This window comes from Copidosoma floridanum, unplaced genomic scaffold, assembly GCF_036245765.1.
Source record: "Copidosoma floridanum isolate Cflo_tuat_1 unplaced genomic scaffold, Cflo_Japanese_pri ptg000007l, whole genome shotgun sequence".
Lineage (NCBI taxonomy): Eukaryota > Metazoa > Arthropoda > Insecta > Hymenoptera > Encyrtidae > Copidosoma > Copidosoma floridanum.
The window spans coordinates 10316908-10334929 of record NW_028321884.1 but is presented as its reverse complement, the minus strand read 5'-3'; the positions used below and the strand labels follow the sequence as shown (position 1 = coordinate 10334929).

The following is an 18022-nucleotide window of genomic DNA, read 5'->3' as shown; positions in this document are numbered from 1 at the left end:
TGTAATTTGTAATTTGAATTATTTATTTGTCATGGAGAAATAGAAATGTATATTATGTTTTAAATGTTGTTCCAAAGCGTGCAAGAACTAAAATTTCACATGAGTGGTATACTTTTTCCCTCTTGTTAGTTTACAGGAAGTTAAATAATTGAGGATGCGACAACCAAATGAGGGAAACAATGATTTTTGCACGATTTAAATCCGTTTTAATCACCTTTTATCTTTAGATCTTGTTGAATAATCTTATCTTCCAGATTCTGCACAAGTGTGCTCTTCAAAGAGAAATGAAAAGAAATGTATATTTTTGATTGTACGTTACCGATGAAAGCCAAATAACGAAAATTCCATTCAATTAAGCATCGATCGTAACTTTACGGGTGACAACGCATCGCTCGAGAAATCGGGTACAAGTCCGCGGACCCGAGCGACAATTAATTTTCGCGATCCGCGAGCACCTCCACGAAGGAGCCGTCGAGAAACGCGGGATTTCCACGATCATTAAGCAAGTCCCCTTGTATATCCTCGGCCAAAGTCGTATTTCAAGCTCAAAAGGATATAAAGCCATGCGGACCACTTCACTGTTTTCGTGTGGTGCCATTTTTGCGCCGCTAAATCTTTGTAAGGGGAAAAAAAAACGCCACCCCCGCGTCTTCGCACTTTTCACCATCTTCCACTTCGACGCCGCTGTTCTTTTACTCTCTTTGTCTACATGTAGTTCATAAACTACTGCCTTTCTCGACTTTTTGTCTCTCCGTTACCCGTATAAACTTACATCAATCACTGGTGTTGAAAAACATTTTTCATTCTCTTTGAAAATGTTCGAGCATCACTTGCGAAGAAACTGCTGCTCGTTATTAGTTTGTATCCTTTGTTTACAAAATTGTCCTCGTGGTACGATGAATATATTTTCCAAACGATTGCCTCGTGCCAACGGTCGGGATGCTCTGATCATCGGGTGTTTTCAAATTTGTAACACTTGCATGCGAATCTCGCTCAGTTGAAATATCCCTCCAAATGGCAATTAAGTAATAAGTATTTTTATAAACCTGTTGCTGCAAATTACGTTCTTTATTCATTTGCATGAGATAATCGGCAGTTTGAATTATTATGCAAATACACCTTTAAATGTAACGAGGAAATTTTTTGGTACGGGGATATTTTTAATTATCGAGGAATAAAAGTATTAACATATAAAAATTCGGCATGTATTTGTTAACTACCAAAATTTACGACTTTCAAACGCGGATAAAACGTCTGTGCACCTGCACGTGTGAGCATGCACGTATATAGTCGTATGTATATGAGTTTACAGTGCACCTGTTTTATCCATCGAAATTTCTTTGTATAAGTGGATTTTGACGAACTATACGTAGAGTTAACGATTTTTGTTAACAAAACAAAAAAGCATTGCAAGAAATGATTGACTAATTATGTATACGCATATATTATGCATGTATTATCGCAATCAATAGTGCGACCAAAGAAATCATCTAACGATTAGGGATATCAGAAATTTCATCATCGAAACTTTTTTTGTTTCTTTTGTCTTACCGATAAAAAAAAGTTCTCCAGTCACTAGTGTTACCTATAAATATTGTATTTCTCGCTATCAGATCCCAATACCAGTGATTTTTTAAAGTATATTTCAGCTGAAAAATAGTTGGAAAATAAATGTAGGTAAGTATACCTTCATCGTACAAATGTTCCAACAATTACAGATATTCAAGATTTTGCGCAAAAATCTCAATTGTTAAGCTATCAAACTCCATTGATGGTAGGTATTTTGACATTTGACTATAGTTTTTTACTAGAAAAATAAATAAAGGATAAATTGAAGACGCTACTTTTACACACTTTTCTTATATCGATATAAAAAATCTTTTCATAACTAAAGGCATACACGGATTTGTAGGAAAAACTTAATCTCGTGCTGTCAGACCCCGATTATATTATTTTGAATTTTTTAACACTACTCACATATAATTCGTCAAATCTTAATTCTGACGATTGTTACGACGATACCCTCAAAAATAGAATAAAAGATGAATGTAGGTAGATACCATTGACCTACATCGTCTCATGATTAGAGATAAGTATCATCGACTTTGCACAAAAAAAAACCTTATTTTTAAGATGCAGGATCACAATTCTGGTGGTTGCTTTGACCTCTTACCATAAAAATTGAGGAAAGTACCCATCCCTCGTTTCAGTTGTCGATCATACAAATGAACAATATACGCGTGGAGTTAGAGATTTCGACTTTACCAAATTTTCGAGCTGTGGCCTCAGGAGTTAAATTGTAGATTTTCACCAGAATTTCTCTATACGTGAGGTGGAGGGAAAACTGGACGTCCAATTCCTTTCTCGGTGATCCCTGCATTGTTTATCAATCCCAAAAATCCAGCCCCGAATCTCAACTTGGATACATAATAGGAAATACTCACACCCTCGCCTGACAGGTGTACAGTTGTCCATGGATGCCCTGGATATTCACTCGCCGCTCAATAGCCAGATCCCCCAGATGCACCGAGCTGCGAGCCTCCGCTCCTTTAGGTACATAACATATCATTGCGCGTACGAGCACACATTCATGCGTGTGTATATGTTATGTCCTCGGAAGCGTGTGAATTCGGAGCTAACGAGTGACTCCTCAACCGGTGTACAGAGAGAAGAGAGAGATTTTCGGGGAAATTCGACGAGCCGGTCTATCCGTCGTGCGGAATCACTGACACGCGCGTACAACAAAAGAGCTTCCCATGGAGCGCGTGAAAAGCGGGTGTTGCGAAAAAACTTTTGGCGCGTAGCTGGGGTTTGCATTACAAAGGGCGGATGCGCTGTGGCAGTAGAATTTTTTCACTTTGACGAGCTTTTAGTTGTTTCTTTTTTCTTTACTCTACTGTATACGTAGATGGCTTTGAACTGTATCGATTTTCGAGGAGGTTTTTTTTTTTTCCCTCCCGAAACGAAGTGTTGGGATCAAATCGCTTTTTAGTACGGCAATTTTTACTCAAAGGAATGAAAAGGTAAAAGGGTCATCCGCACTGTTGGCAGGTTGATGAATGACAAATCCATCGCAGTATTTAATCCAATATAACCGCAACCGGTTTTTATAACTTACCGATCGTCTCATTCGCGCCGTTTATACGTGCGTTCAATCGTTTTCAATCAACGAAAGGAATAATATTTGTCTTACTTTTCGTTAAAAATAGGTACACGCTTACGCAAATGCGGCCTTTTCACGCGATTAGGCTCGAGGTTGTATCGAAAAGCCGTTCTCTTCGTACAACTTTTTGCCACGAACTTCTTTGCCTGGCTTTAAAAAGATGAATGTAAGAGTAATAGGGTATTTTCGAAAAGAGCTTTTTTTCACCCCTGATCTGTCTTTGTCTCTCTCAAGACTCTCGGGTTAAGTACACGTCAAAGCTCCGTTGCTCACATTAGCAACAAAGTACAAACTACTTAGGCAAGCTTTTTTTTCTTTTTTTTTTCTCCAACAAACTTTTGGGAAAAAAAAAAAAAAAACGAGTAGATGCCGATACGTCGGTTCGACATTGACAGGATAATCATAATTTGTATGTATATAAATATACTCTTGTGATAAAAGTTGTTTCTGTAATGCTCTAAGGCTCTTTAAAAAGTTTGACTTTCATCCAACCCTATAATGTGTGACTTTTCAATAAAAGATTTTTTGGCAAGTAATGACAAACACATTCTTCGGAAAACCTGTAAGACGCATCTTGCCTTTTCAAGTCAAAAAAGAAAAATATATCGCACTTGAAATCGCACGAAAGATCGAATAGCGTATACACACAATAGGCACTGCACCCGAAGCGCTGCAGTTTTCGAAATGGAGGTATATATGTATACGTGTTACATATGGGCACAATGTGCAGGGAGAGACCGAAGGGCTGCCATGTGTATACAACCCGTTATATGCACGCGAGCTATATACATATATAGGCTGAAATGCAAAATGTGTTGCACACATTACACATAGGCGTACATCGAGCGTTGAACGAGCGACAACGCGAGCGTGTACATGTATATGTATATACCTCACCGCGCTCTCGAGTACTCCAATTAAGGCTAATGATTTTACGCATTTCATACCCACCCCGTCTCTCTCTCTCTCTCTCTCTTCTATCTTCATGAACGGGGGTGTGTGCACGTGAAAGTGTCATGTGTGCATGGGATGCTGTACAAAGGGTGCGACGGTTTTGGCGATCTGCTCGAGTGCGTACGTCGGGAGAAATGATACCGATTTTTTTCTCCCCCCCCCCCCAAGATTATCTGCAGAACTCTGGGCTGGAGGTGTCGAGCACATACAGATATCAAACCATATTTTAATTCTTTTCTTTTTGAAATATCCAATTACTCGATGAGAGTCGAGATAAGTAGAATAGTGGGTTTTCACAAGAAAAAAAAAAAAAAAAAAAATTTTTACTGCAATCATGAAAAATATTATATCGCGTCACAGTTTTTTATAACTCTGGGTTGGGGGTATTTGAATACGTATGGATAACAAACAATGTCTTAAATTATTGCTTTTTGAAGTATCCAATCACTCGATCAGAGTAAAGATAGTAGATTCTTATTGAGGACCGAAGACGCAATTACAGTGGTCCCATCTAACGGTACAATGAAATTTTTTTTTTTTTTACTGCAATCGTAAAAAATGTCATTTTATATTGAGTTACACTCTGATAGTACGTCAAGTGTTGCCACGAACGAAGCCATGCACATGTTCCCAAGCAGTTAGCAAATAAAGTGTTACGCCAAACTTGGTAACGTGTGGATGAACAAAAACAAACGAAAAATCGTTATCTCCGCAAACTGCTCTAGTCTTGCAATGATATTCAAAACGTAAATCAAAACTATGCATTGCATACTCCATCGACACTGTATAATAATGGACCTTTATCGGCTTAAACCCTACTAAAATTTCTCAGGTGGGATCTCAGGTGATTTCTCATCTCAAAATCTCACCTGAGAAATACAATTTCATGCTTCTTTTTTTTCACGTTATCAACGTACTTAATTTCCGACAACTTTTGAAAAATTTAAGTCCAAAATTGACAAATTGTCCGAGTGATAAATTTACAAATATACAAACATATAATACATATCGGTACACCTTGTGGATCGAGCCTACAGTGGTGTACTGTAATATGTACACCTTAAGCCCAAAAGTTGTAAGCTCCAATGTAAACTCGAGGTGTACATCAAGTGTCGAGACGCAGGTTTATCAATAAAAAAATACAAAAGATACGAAGGGTGATTTGCCAGAAGCGTGTAGTTATACAGATTTACAAGGAAGAAAAGTAGGATTTTCTTTTGCGTGCTATGCTCTGTACTCTACAATGTCATCTCTCATCGCTCTTATCTACCGAAAAAATCATTATTAACTAATTTTTTTTTTTTTTTAATTTTAGGACAAAAGCCATAAAAGTTTTAATTAAACTTTCAGCTCAGCTGCGCCTCTTATGTGTAAAAATGTAAAAGTATTCTTTTTTTTTCACGACTGCTTGTTTTATCGCTTGGGCATAACAAACTACAAAAAATTCCCTTTCTCACTACCTCCACTTTCATCGGATCGTTTCTTTACGAAACTTTCAGCGCCATTTGATCGCGTAAGTTTTTAGATTTCCACTGTGCAGGGAGAACGAGCGCAGTGCTCTAACCGTGGTGACAAAAAAAAATTTTTCTTGAAATTTATTACGCCCATAATGCTTCCGGAAAAAACTTTTCGATCGATCGCAAAATATATACATTCCTCACGAAAAACTTTAACTTCAATTTTCTATCGATAAATCATTTCTTACTTACATTTGCAAGTGATTAAATGTAAAAAGTACGCTGTTACGGAATAAGATATGATATACCTTATTTTTTCTTGAAAAATGCATAAAAATATATTATTTTGTTATTGGTTTTTTTATGAAATAACACATAACGTATCTTATTCGTGACTTCGTAAATATAGTAGTTATAACGTATATATCGATTCGTATAAAAGAGAATATTTAAATAAATACTGATGAAAAATTTATTTAACACTAACTTTGTTTAAACATAAGCTTACGAAAATAAAAAAAGTTATCACCATTTAATGCGTTAGAAATTCCCGACGATTGTAATTAACAAAATTTAGTAATAATTCAATTTGAAAATTCATTCCGAAATAAAACATGATTTTTAAATGCTGTATTCATAATAATGACATGACAGTGGAAGTTAATTAAAAAAAAAAAAATTACTTTAAATGCCTAGATAACTTGTACGTGAATTAATATTTTATAAAGATACTTCATTATTTATTAAATCAAATTAATTTTTTACCTAAAATTTAATAACAAAAAATTACTCGGTTCGTGGAAATAAATGAATGAAGGAAAATAAACAAACCTCAGTAACGATTAGTAGCTCTTCAAGAATAAAAAGATAAAAATAATTAATAAAAATTTGTAAGGAAACAATAAAATATATAACCGGTGGATACATAATATACAATACGGTCGAATAAAATTCTTTTAGTACATAATGGACTCGAGTGAAATAAAATTATTTAATTACATCACTTTGCAACATTTACGTATACTTTACGCGTAAAGAAATTTAAAAAAATTATTCGTACGTGCAATAAGACGCCAATCAAAAAGTATTAGGACAAACTGCTACATACATGCAAATCGACGATAAGCCCTCACGGCAACCAATTTTCTCGCACATTTGCTACTTTCAATATCAAAGCCAAAATCAAACAAAATAGTGAAACAAAAACTGTCATTGTGTGCACAACAATTGCAGAGCCCCCCCCCCCCCGATTTTAATAGCGAGTATAGAAACTATGGACTCTATTGCTCAACACAGTTTGTAAACATATCCCTTATGAATATTTATAAAAGTCAAATGGTTTTCCTCATGATAAATATACTTCTTGTTTGCTTTCAAAATATTGTTTGAACTCCTACATACTTACTTTAATCTGAATTACAAGTGAAAAGATACTTATGAAAATCGTTGGAGTATCACCAACACTGGTAAATGAAAAAAATTTTTAATGAAATGGAATTAAATTTTTGAATGAAACATAATGGAACTTCTTACAAATTCCTTGTAATTTTATTAAAGAAAAAAATAGACAACTTGATTTATTTTAGAAAAAAAGTACAAAATCTGTTACAAGCTGTATTAGTATACTTGGGTTGTCAATTGTCAATTCCTAATGAACATCATTGTATCACATTACAAACTGTCGATTTTAATAAGCGCAATACATTAAGAAGACAATTGTTTACAAATATCTCATGTAATATCATAAATCCATTTTCTAGCATACACTTCACTTGGAACATTATGTCAAATCAGTTTTTTGATGCGATTTTATTGATTATTTGTGTTAACAAAGGCGATTCCTTATTGGCCATTGTCTGGAACAACTGGGTATCAACAACATCTTTCACGTGACCAGCAAAAAAGTTGAGTGCTAGTTCTTTCAAATTATTGGCATTGTAACGTTCGGCAAAGTTGAGAAGTTCAACCACATTATTAATGGACAATGTCTTGCCAAGAGCACTTTCGCAAAGCTTTTTTAAGCCTTCGAAATTGTACTTATCAGCAGCGGCCAACACCTCCTTAGTAGAATTTTCAAGATTAAGAACTTCTCCAAAGTAAATGAACCGCAGGACTTCTTCCATTACTTCGGGTCTGATATCCGTTATTTTGACAATGTTTTCATTTTTCTCATTTGTGTTGTGTCTAAACATGGCTGCAAAAACCTCACTACGAGCAGACAAGATGCATTTGTGAGCCTTGAACTGTCTTTCTTGAACCTCTAGTATGACATCACTGTGATCACCAGTAAGTAACAGTGTCTCTATATCGTCGACAACTTTCGTTTTACAATCATCTGTTTTGTTAATCGTAACATTAATGGCACAATTAAATACAATTCGATCGTGATCTAAATAACCGGAACTTTTTTGTATAGAATCAGTTCTTATCAAGCGTTTGAAGCCACATTTCTGTCCACGAGCAACGGTTTCCTTCACATCAAAATCTTTATTCGAAAATTTATTGTTGAGTAGAGAACACTTAAATTGTATTGTTAATTGAGGTTCTATACAGGACTTGACGAGTAGAAGTAGTGATAAATGATTTTTTTGCGATTCAGTAACGCCTTTGGGAAAAAGTTGTAATTGAAACTCGTACTCATTACTACCTCCAATGTGGAATACAGATGATTCTACTTTTTGTCCATATTTAAAATCACTAGTTATCTTGATAAAATCTTTAATGACCCATTTGTAGTTAGCTTTCAATACGTATTCATAATGCACTTCATTGACAAATTTTGTTTCTTTATCAGAACTAGGGCTAGTTCTTTTCTGTTTTTTGCATTCTGGTTCACCAAGCTGAAAACCATATATTGTAAATAAATATTTTCAACAGCTTTGATCACTTTTCTTTTCTTCTTTGAACACTACAAAAATACTTACGTCAGTGTCAGTAGCAGTAGTAACACTTGTATCCGATGAAGACTCAGAACTGAATGAATCATTTGAAGATTCAGAAAGAAGGTTTCCCCAAGATCTTCTCATTTTGCATCTGGGATCCTTAAAAAATATAATGCTAGTTACATAATACGCTAATAAAAAATACTCTATTAAATCTTTGGAATTTCAAGTGCGACTTTTGCTTGTAAACAAAGTTTCAATATTTGGAGGTTAAGTCAACCGAATCCTAATATGAATCGGTTAATATTAACACAATGCTTATTTCTTGTAGATTTTTGCTTTTCAACTTAAATATACATATGAATTAACTAATAAAGAAATAAATGATTACCATTGTACTGTACTGTGCGTGGGTCAGCGTCGAAATTTGGAGAAACTGTTTTGATTTGTTCAAAGAACTAGAAAAATATATCGAACAAAGTAGAAGCTAAGTACTTACTGTTACTTAAACTTAACAGTTTCAGTGATAACTGCAAAGAGGCTATAGTTGTGCGCTGTTATCCATTGTTTTCTTTTGTATCATGTCTTATCTTGGGCTCGGTCACATTTCAGTGTCACTTCATGTACATATATCACACACATCTATGTTTATATTTGCACTCAATCTTGAGTGACGCCAACTTTTCAAGAACAAAAAGCCCTACGTCTAGTAAGTATATTATACTTCAATTTAATTTAATTCAATCATACGATAAGAGAGTTGCAGATGTTAAATAAATTAAACAGTTATCTTTACTGACGAACATAATTATTCATTACACGAACTTGTTGTACGCGAACAACAGAAACAAAAAAAGTGGAAATACTACTGATTTTATTATTTTTTTCGGTCCGATCGTCAACATAAATTGTATTGTATTTTTTTTTTTTTTTTTTTCACTATACGTATACGTGAGATAAATCCGCTAAAAATTGGATGAATTTTCTGAAACTCATTGGCACAGTGCCTTATTAGTGGTGTGAAATAAATTGCAACTTGCCGCAAATAGAACAAACAATGTCAACTTTTTATTTTGTATCCGTACAATTAGTTGCGGCTGGTTTATAATTTATTACATGGCTCTGCTGTGAGTTTAAATAATTATTTGGATCAGCGCCATCTAGCGGTCTTTATTTTTTGGCCAAAAGTGGCTCCTAAACTTTTGAACTCGAGCTTTAGCAATAAGAGCCATTTAGTCAATTACAAACCAGCCGCAACTCATGATAAAGCTATAAAATGAAAAATAAACAATACGTGTGTTTTTGGCGGCAAGTTAACAATTTATTTTTTACCAAAAAATCTACCTCCTATGTATTTATACTTTTAAGATAAATTTTCGAGCATAAGATAGATTCTTGACTTGCCGCCAAAAACACATGTAATGTTATTTTTTCATTTTATAGCTTCATCATGAGTTGCGGCTGGTTTATAATTGACTAAATGGCTCTAATCGCTAAAGCTCGAGTTCAAAAGTTTAGGAGCCACTTTTGGCCAAAAAATAAAGACCGCTAGATGGCGCTGATCCAAATAATTATTACTATCTATAGTAGAGCCATTTAAGTTATTATAAACCAGCCGCAACTAATCGTGTCGGTGTTAAATAAAAAGTAAAGGTTGTTTATGCTATTTGCGGCAAATTTACGATTGGCGGTTAACAAATGGAGGTTGGGTTCTTTGTTTATTTGTGACACTTGAAATTTACTTCTCTGTAATAAATCTATTTTTTATTTGGTGAGATGTAATGCTCCATTCTTAGGAGCACTGTGAGAAGTCAATGGTTTTATTTATGAGGTGATGTGTGAAAAATATTAAATTACATCTATAGTGGCAAAGTTGAAAATCTTGAATCGAATATTCTTGAGTTATTAGCTGCTGCAAATAGCTTTGATTTAAAATGACTGAAACTTATGTGTGAAAATAATTTCCTCCATGGATTAAATATTTCCAATGCTTCAAGCCTTTTGTTGACATCAGATGATCACGATGCCAGCACATTGAAATTAAAGGTCATGGAGTATATTGCTTTGAATGTAGCACAAGTGACGGAAACAGCGGGATATGAAAAGCTAAAAGCTACAAGACCAGATTTGATTGTTTAAATCTTCAGCTCAATGGTAGATATAACGTAATAGTTATACATTTAAAAACATTTTTAATTTTTTCATTAATTTTGTGATAATTTGTTGCAGAAAAAAATTCATCAAGAAACTGGAGCATCGTTCGCATTAGATATTAAAAGAAAAAAAGTGTGTTGACTTTTCTTTTTCATACTATTAGCCATATACTTATGCATGGAAATCATTGACACAGTATATTTATTAGGTTACATGAATGAACGATGTTTTTATCCCATTATTCGTTAATCTTATGTATTATTGTATACTTTAATAATAATTAGTATAAACTTCCTTGTCACTTATTAGTATTTTGAATAAAGGTATCAATTTTTTTAATGCATGTTTCAACAGTTGATTTTTATTCCATTCATCTCCAATTGATGCTACAAAATTTTCAAGATAAAAAACATTTTAATGAAACAAAGCCATCACAATTCAATTGTTAATTCTCTATAGGAATTAATGATGGACAAAAAGACAATTAGTTCCAGCAAATGTTATCAGTTGTCTCAATTACTGGATTGTTGCTCTCAAACACATATGGTGTGTTCATTTATTAATGGTCGAAACGTTTAATGAAGTTGGATAGTTTGCTCCTATTTGTTGATGGCACTAATTAACTTTGTTAGCTTTTTAAGTTAACTTTCTTGAAAAGTAAACTGAAACTTTGCTCAACATACCTGCAGAGGATGCATTGTTTCTCTTTCATTCTTTTAAGTAAAAAATATAATGTAAATTTGCCGCAAACAGCCCAAACAACCTTAACTTTTTATTTTACAACCACACGATTAGTTGCGGCTGGTTTATAATCAATAAAGCGGCTCTACTGTAAGTTGTAATAATTATTTGGATCAGCGCCATCTAGCGGTCTTTATTTTTTGGCCAAAAGTGGCCTCTAAAATTCTCAATCAGAGCAATCAGGCTCAGAGCCATTAAGTCAATTATAAACCAGCCGCAACTCATGATGAAGCTATAAAATGAAAAAATAACATTACATGTGTTTTTGGCGGCAAGTTAACAATCTATTTTTTACCAAAAAATCGACCTCCCATGTATTTATACTTTTAAGATAAATTTTCGAGCATGAGATAAATTGTTAACTTGCCGCCAAAAACACATGTAATGTTATTTTTTCATTTTATAGCTTCATCAAGAGTTGCGGCTGGTTTATAACTGACAAAATGACTCTAAGCGCTAAAGCTAGGGTTCAAAAGTTTAGGGACACTTTTTGGCTCAGAAATTCGCAACGCTAGATGGCGCTGATACAAATAATTATTTCAACTCACAGTAGAGCCATGTAATCAGTTATAAACCAGCCGCAACTAATTGTACAGATATAAAATAAAAAGTTGACATTGTTTGTGCTATTTGCGGCACGCTTACAATTTATTTTTTATCCAAAAATCGACCTCCAAAAGTATAGATATTCTACCTACATGCTGTTATCTTTAGACAACTAATAACTACAAAACGTCTTAGTGATGGAATTTGGTATCCATACGATGTCAGTCATGATCATTGTTTTGTGGGTAGTAGTGATTACTATAAGTAATTAGGTACTCCACTTCATCACGTATATCACACACATTGTGCTCTTTTTCCGCATCTACCTTCCCCCTTACCGACACAGTTGGCGTCGGCATAAGAGAAATTGCTTTGGTTGGTTGTTGGTAGCTTATCAACAATTAACACGATACCCGTAGGTATATATGTGTATACATCAGGTACACATGACAATGGACATGTTATAGATATTGAATGAACAAACAAAATAAATAGCCGCCGCGTCAACTTCATTTTGCGCCAATATAAAATTGTAAATTCCTGACAGACTTGAAGTTTTTCATCTTTTACTCGCATTTATATGTCCTTATGTATGAAAAAGGTAAAAGAGTAAGCAAAAGTGTCTGCAGTAAAAGAAAGTAAGAAAAGATTAAAAACGCAGAGCAGAAAGGAGTGACACACGCGCGCACGTTTTTCAACGGCTCCCAAACACACAAACTCCAAAAAAATATATACTTATAGCCCAACGGCAGCTGTGTACTTATAAGTAGTAGGAAATTTTTGTTGGTTTACATATTTTTATTAAGTAAAGTACGGTGTGCAGAGAGAGTATATTCATATAGTTTTAACGTCACATACAGTGCGCGCGTGTGTGTATGCGTATAATTTAACCCCGAAAAATAAGTATAATATACTTATGCGTGTATCCAAGAGATAATAAAAAGAGTGTAGTCGGGTTGGGCGAAGAGCTGTCGCTGTGCTGCGGAAGCAGCTAGGCTGGTCGTGGTGGTGCTGTCTTGGACTGCTGGCTTCGAAGCTAAGAAGAAGAGGATGGCTGGCTTCACGGAGGGTGCCCTCGTGAAGAAGCTAATGGAGCTCAATCCGTCGCAGCAGAGCATACAGACCCTCTCCCTCTGGCTGATCCACCACAGGAAGCACCACTCGACTATTGTCAAAGTCTGGTTCAAGGAACTCTGCAAGTGTAAGTGATCTCTATTGTTTTTTTTTTTTCTACTTTCGTTTACTACCTGGAACGTCTTCCTCGGGGATGGAGTTTAGTTGTACTCAAGGGTGCTGGACGCGAGCTCGTTTCTAGGTTAGAAGCTGTTGCAGCTACTTGGTGTTTGATTTTATCATGGAGTTGTATAAAATTTTCTCTCTTTTCTAAAACTATTTTTTACGTTGAGTCTCTTTTACTACACTTTATCGCTGCATCGTAAAATTTTTCTGTTAAAAAAATGATAGATATCATTTTCACTGCAATACATTGATCAAAGCTGTCAAACTTGAACGACTCGTTTAAAACTAGATAACAGTGCACCTAATTTTAAAAAATTTGCTTATCACAGTAATTTAATACTACCCTTGTACATGGTAAACTGTGAATGGGTCGAAAGTTAATATTCATTGGTTTAGTTAACATAAAATTTATATGAACAATCTCTTGATACATCATAAATAATTATTGCTCATTATTTTTCTGATTCGCGTCTTTAAATTAAGTTACTTACGTATTTTTCATATTATCATATGTTTTTTCGTATTTCAGCTAAGGACAACCGCAAATTGATGTTCATGTATTTGGCTAACGATGTCATACAAAACAGCAAGAAAAAGGGTCCAGAATTTGGCAAGGAGTTTGCTTCTGTTTTACCAAAGGCATTTGATCACATGAAACACTTTGATGATAAAACAAGAGATAAAGCATGCAGACTAATAAGTATATGGGAGGAGAGAGGAGTTTATGATAAATCACAAATAGCAGATTTTAGAGCAGCGTTTTTCAGTCCTATTAACGATATTAAGGAACCTATTAAGGAACCTGGTACACCTCCATTGCCAAGGAAGAAACCTAGAATTGAATTGGAAAAAGTATTTGTTTCATTTATTTGAATAATGATACTGTACACGCCCGTTGTTGCGTAAAGCAAATATACGTGACATGGTAGTAATTCATAGAGTTGAAAAGCTGATTATTATGCAAAAATTTTGTCAGTAAAATTGTACAACCAGTACTCAGTAGATGTTCTTGTTTTTAGATGCTAATAAACTCAAGGTTTCACTTTGTGTACATGACAACGGGCATACACATTTCACATATTTATTTGTTATTGATTTACAATCCATGCATTAAATTTTTTTGCAGAAAGAGAAGAAAGAAAGGAAGAAATCCGAGACTGAAATCGAAGTTGATGGTACCAAAGAGCTGCATGTAACATTAAGCCCACGAACGCCAGGTGGTGATCCACCAGAAACTGAGGAACTCATCAAAGCGTTAATGGTTAATGTGATTTTTAAACTAAAAAAAATTGAAAATAAACATTTTTTAATAAATATAGACTGTCCAAACAACACAAATAAAATCTATTTCTCTTCGAAATTCATATGTCAAGTATGTTAGATTAGGGAAAAATATATAAATAGATAATTTCTACTCCTACACATTACCAATGAAGAACGTTGATTTTATCTGTTTCCTACAAAATTTTTTTCTGCAATTGTCATTGACTTCTTCAACCAGAAGCATTATATGCTGTTTCTGTGGCTCAATATTTTTTTCTCGAACATTAATTTGACATTAAGTATTTTGTTGATTTTTTGAAATTCCTTGATTTTAAACAATTTTGAATATAAACACCTGTAATTTCTTAATGTACTGTAAAATAAGTAGTTTCGTTGAACGTAAGTAAAGAAATTCATAAAAAAATTACAGGATCTTGAAAACACAGCATCATCAGATGCTGCAGTAAGAGAGCGCATAGCGTCCTTTCCACCGGAGGTCTCCGAAGTATCTCTGCTGGCAAATTTAGCAGATCGCTCGGCAGCTGATCACTTAAGCGTTGCTGTGAACGAAGCCGCAGCTTTACTTGCTGATTACAATGGACGATTGCAGGCTGAAATGGAAGACAGAAGGAGGCTACTCACAATGCTGAGGGACTACACCGTAGCCCAGCGACAACTTCTGCAGCAAGCTCAGTCAACGCTAGAGGTATTGTATAGTTTTATTTTTTTTTTTAAAGCTGATGCTTATTTAACTTTATTTGTCACTCTTTGAACCACCTTTACAGGATTACAAGGAAAAACTGAAAAAGGTCTGTTCTGTGCGAGCGGAAGTTAAATCTCACATCTCCAATCTTCCAGACTTGACGCAGTTACCAGATGTCACAGGTGGATTAGCACCATTGCCTTCAGCCGGGGACCTGTTCTCCATGCACCACTAAGCGAATGTTCAAGCCAACATATTACGAAAAAGAAAAAAAACGTTTTTACACATCAGTGGAATTCGTAAATTTAGTCGAGGTAATGGGGATGAATTGTCGCTCTTCCTGCTACACACAAGACTAGATCTAATGAACTTTGTAGAATTTAAGCTAGGAAATTTTCCTAAAGCTAGAAATTAAATTTTTATGACACTGATTTTTCAAAAAGAAAATAATGTGTGGTCCTGCGATTGGATACAGACTTGAGAAAATATTGTAAGAGTATACAGGAGTGAAAACTGAAAAAAAAAGAATGAATGTAGACGTCTTGAAAAAAAGGGTACTTTTTTTAGTCCAGTTAATTTTGACTTTTATACCCATGAGCATATCAAAAAAATCGTACTAAATGAAGATTAATGCAAAAGACGATTTAAGACATTTATTTAATTCATTTGACACAAGATCCAAGTATTGATCGTGAAAACTTTTTAAATCATTAGCTATTTATAATCTTTTATTCAATAATCATGCATTCGAGAAATTCAAAATTGACTGGGCATCTCTAATTGTTTCAGTGCGTCAATTATTTTTTAATAATTTTTTCGTCGGTTTTTTTTTATCATGTAAATAATAATTGATAATTTGTTCGTCGAAAAACATATTTTCTAAAGAACTACTACTATTGTTTAGTTTTCTTCCTTATACGTAAGCTTATGACGAGTTATTTACAATTATGTACATACATGATGCTATTTTTAAATAAGCAAATGTTAATTTTGAATTGCTTAAATCGCAATATTATGAAAACATTAAGACACAGCACACTATTAATAAATGTTTTCAACGTTAATAATTTATGCTCTTCTTTTCCTAAGTATGAAGCTTATAGAAGTGCATTGAACAACAAGATTAACTAAATAAGAAATAAATGAATCAAATTAAACAAGCTTTTCTCTCATTGATTTTTTACATGTATTTATATATTTCAATATATTTTAATAAGTCGATAAGAGAATTTATTAATCGTATACACAATAAGATCGTTTGTTTACACTACTTTTCACATTCTGCACCAAAGTTTGAAGTAATTATCTGTCCGAGTGATAAAATAATTATGTACAAAAATAAGGTAAATTACTTCAAACTATGTAGCATATATTTTGCATGTTCAAAAAGATAAAATATCATTAACTACCACAATTTCCTTTGAATCAATTCATACCAAATGAAAAAAAAAAAAAAAAGTAAATATAAACGTCCATCAACGGCATCAGAGAAAGTCAATCGCTTTTACTATTATTTGTAAAATACGAATTTTCTTTATACAATATTGTCACATTTCTACCAAGAGCTTTTGTTTTCCTGTTAAGTTTCATGAAGATGAGGTGGCCTTGTAGGTTTTAAGATCAGTTTTCCAGTGTCATCACAACTCATGTTAAAATCACCCAGGATGCTTCGAGCTCTCTGTGTAATAATACTTGGTGCTATCACTCTTCGATGAATACCCAGCATAAATAATACAACTACAAATCAAGTCAAAACATGTAATCGTGCCTTTCTTGTACTTTTGTAAATTTTCTTTCAACTTACCTAACAGTAAACTAGCTATTGTGAAAAATGGATGATTCCAGAGACTCTGAGTAAACGGCACCGCAGAAGTATTGGGATCTGTGAGCCAGTACCAAGCACCAACAGCTGTACAAATGGAAATGAAGCCCAGCAGTACTGTAAACAAATAAATATATAAGTCAAATAGGTTATGTACAAAAACATTAACTGTTTCTTACAAGCTCGACCGGCACGAAAGAACTTTCATAAATATTGAAGCAATTTGATAGTAAGAAGTCCGGTACTCGTCAAAAATAAAAGAATATTTGAAAAGAGCTTACTCCTCCACCGCAAAGTTGCTGGCTGCAAGCTCGAAATAACCTCGGTCAGTCGCCTCTCGAAAGCTTTTAAATCTGAAATCAACGGAGATAAAGGGTCAACCAAATGATTGTTATAAAGAAGATCCTGCACTTATATACTCATGAATTTCAAGCCTCTGCGCGGTTGGTCCGGTCGTAAACAAAACAGTGTAAATAAAAACACTCACCTTCACAGACAGTCTGATCGAGAGACATTTTTCTCTCTTTTCGCGATAATAAGCGTAAGTATGAAAATCTTTAGGAAACCATTTAATAGTTGTTTTATAAAAACTTTTTTAACGTTTAATTTAGGAAAGTAACAACTTTCGTAAATCAAAGCGGCTGTATCACCTATAGGTTACTTACAGCCGAATATATATATATACTGACTGCACTTATGTGTGACAGTTCTTCTGCTTCTGCTACCGCCGCCATCTTTGCTACCAACATTGAAATTTTTTTTTTACACGTTGGTACTTAACTTGATTTGGCGGAAAAGTTTAGTTTAAATGACAAACGATGGAATGTATAATAACATAAAATAATGTATATTTAACCGACGTTATTTATTATCACTTTAATTTTTGTCATTATTATAATTTTATTTTTATTATTATAAAGGATGAAAAACAGTTGTAATTGATTCAATTACTCAATTAATTCAGGTATTTATCTAAGTAATGATAAACAAAAAATACAGTAAATATAGTTTTTATTCAAAGTTTGATTATTAAAAAACTCAAGATATAATATTTAAAAACGAACGCTTTCCAAACTGTTAAACTGTTGACAAGTAACA

The 18022-nt window shown here is 34.0% G+C and overlaps 3 protein-coding genes across 5 annotated transcripts; 1 reads left to right on the top strand and 2 right to left on the bottom strand.

The window, feature by feature from the left end:
* Positions 1-7147: 7147 nt before the first annotated feature.
* On the bottom strand, positions 7148-8935 carry LOC106639049 (speckle-type POZ protein). Its single transcript, XM_014352482.2, has 3 exons — positions 8848-8935; positions 8499-8615; positions 7148-8414 (listed from the first exon to the last, which is right to left on the bottom strand). Exons 1-3 carry the CDS (start codon positions 8848-8850, stop codon positions 7365-7367), a joined length of 1170 nt encoding a protein of 389 aa, XP_014207968.1. The 5' UTR covers positions 8851-8935; the 3' UTR covers positions 7148-7364.
* Positions 8936-12447: 3512 nt separating this feature from the next.
* Positions 12448-16214, top strand: LOC106639050 (regulation of nuclear pre-mRNA domain-containing protein 1B). Of its 3 annotated transcripts, none has more exons than XM_089588961.1 (5): positions 12448-13098; positions 13666-13988; positions 14269-14397; positions 14830-15105; positions 15185-16214. In XM_089588961.1, exons 1-5 carry the CDS (start codon positions 12948-12950, stop codon positions 15335-15337), a joined length of 1032 nt encoding a protein of 343 aa, XP_089445087.1. In that variant the 5' UTR covers positions 12448-12947; the 3' UTR covers positions 15338-16214. The 3 variants fall into 3 exon arrangements, with proteins under 3 accessions (XP_089445087.1, XP_014207970.2, XP_089445086.1); XM_014352484.3 differs by having other exon boundaries at positions 14263-14397; XM_089588960.1 differs by having other exon boundaries at positions 13666-13994; positions 14263-14397.
* A 10-nt stretch (positions 16215-16224) lies between these two features.
* Positions 16225-17574, bottom strand: Cnep1r2 (CTD nuclear envelope phosphatase 1 regulatory subunit 2). The gene is made up of 4 exons (XM_014352485.3): positions 17412-17574; positions 17206-17277; positions 16907-17041; positions 16225-16839 (listed from the first exon to the last, which is right to left on the bottom strand). The coding sequence occupies exons 1-4, from the start codon at positions 17437-17439 to the stop codon at positions 16682-16684; spliced, it is 393 nt and encodes a 130-aa protein (XP_014207971.1). The 5' UTR covers positions 17440-17574; the 3' UTR covers positions 16225-16681.
* Between the last annotated feature and the right edge of the window lie 448 nt (positions 17575-18022).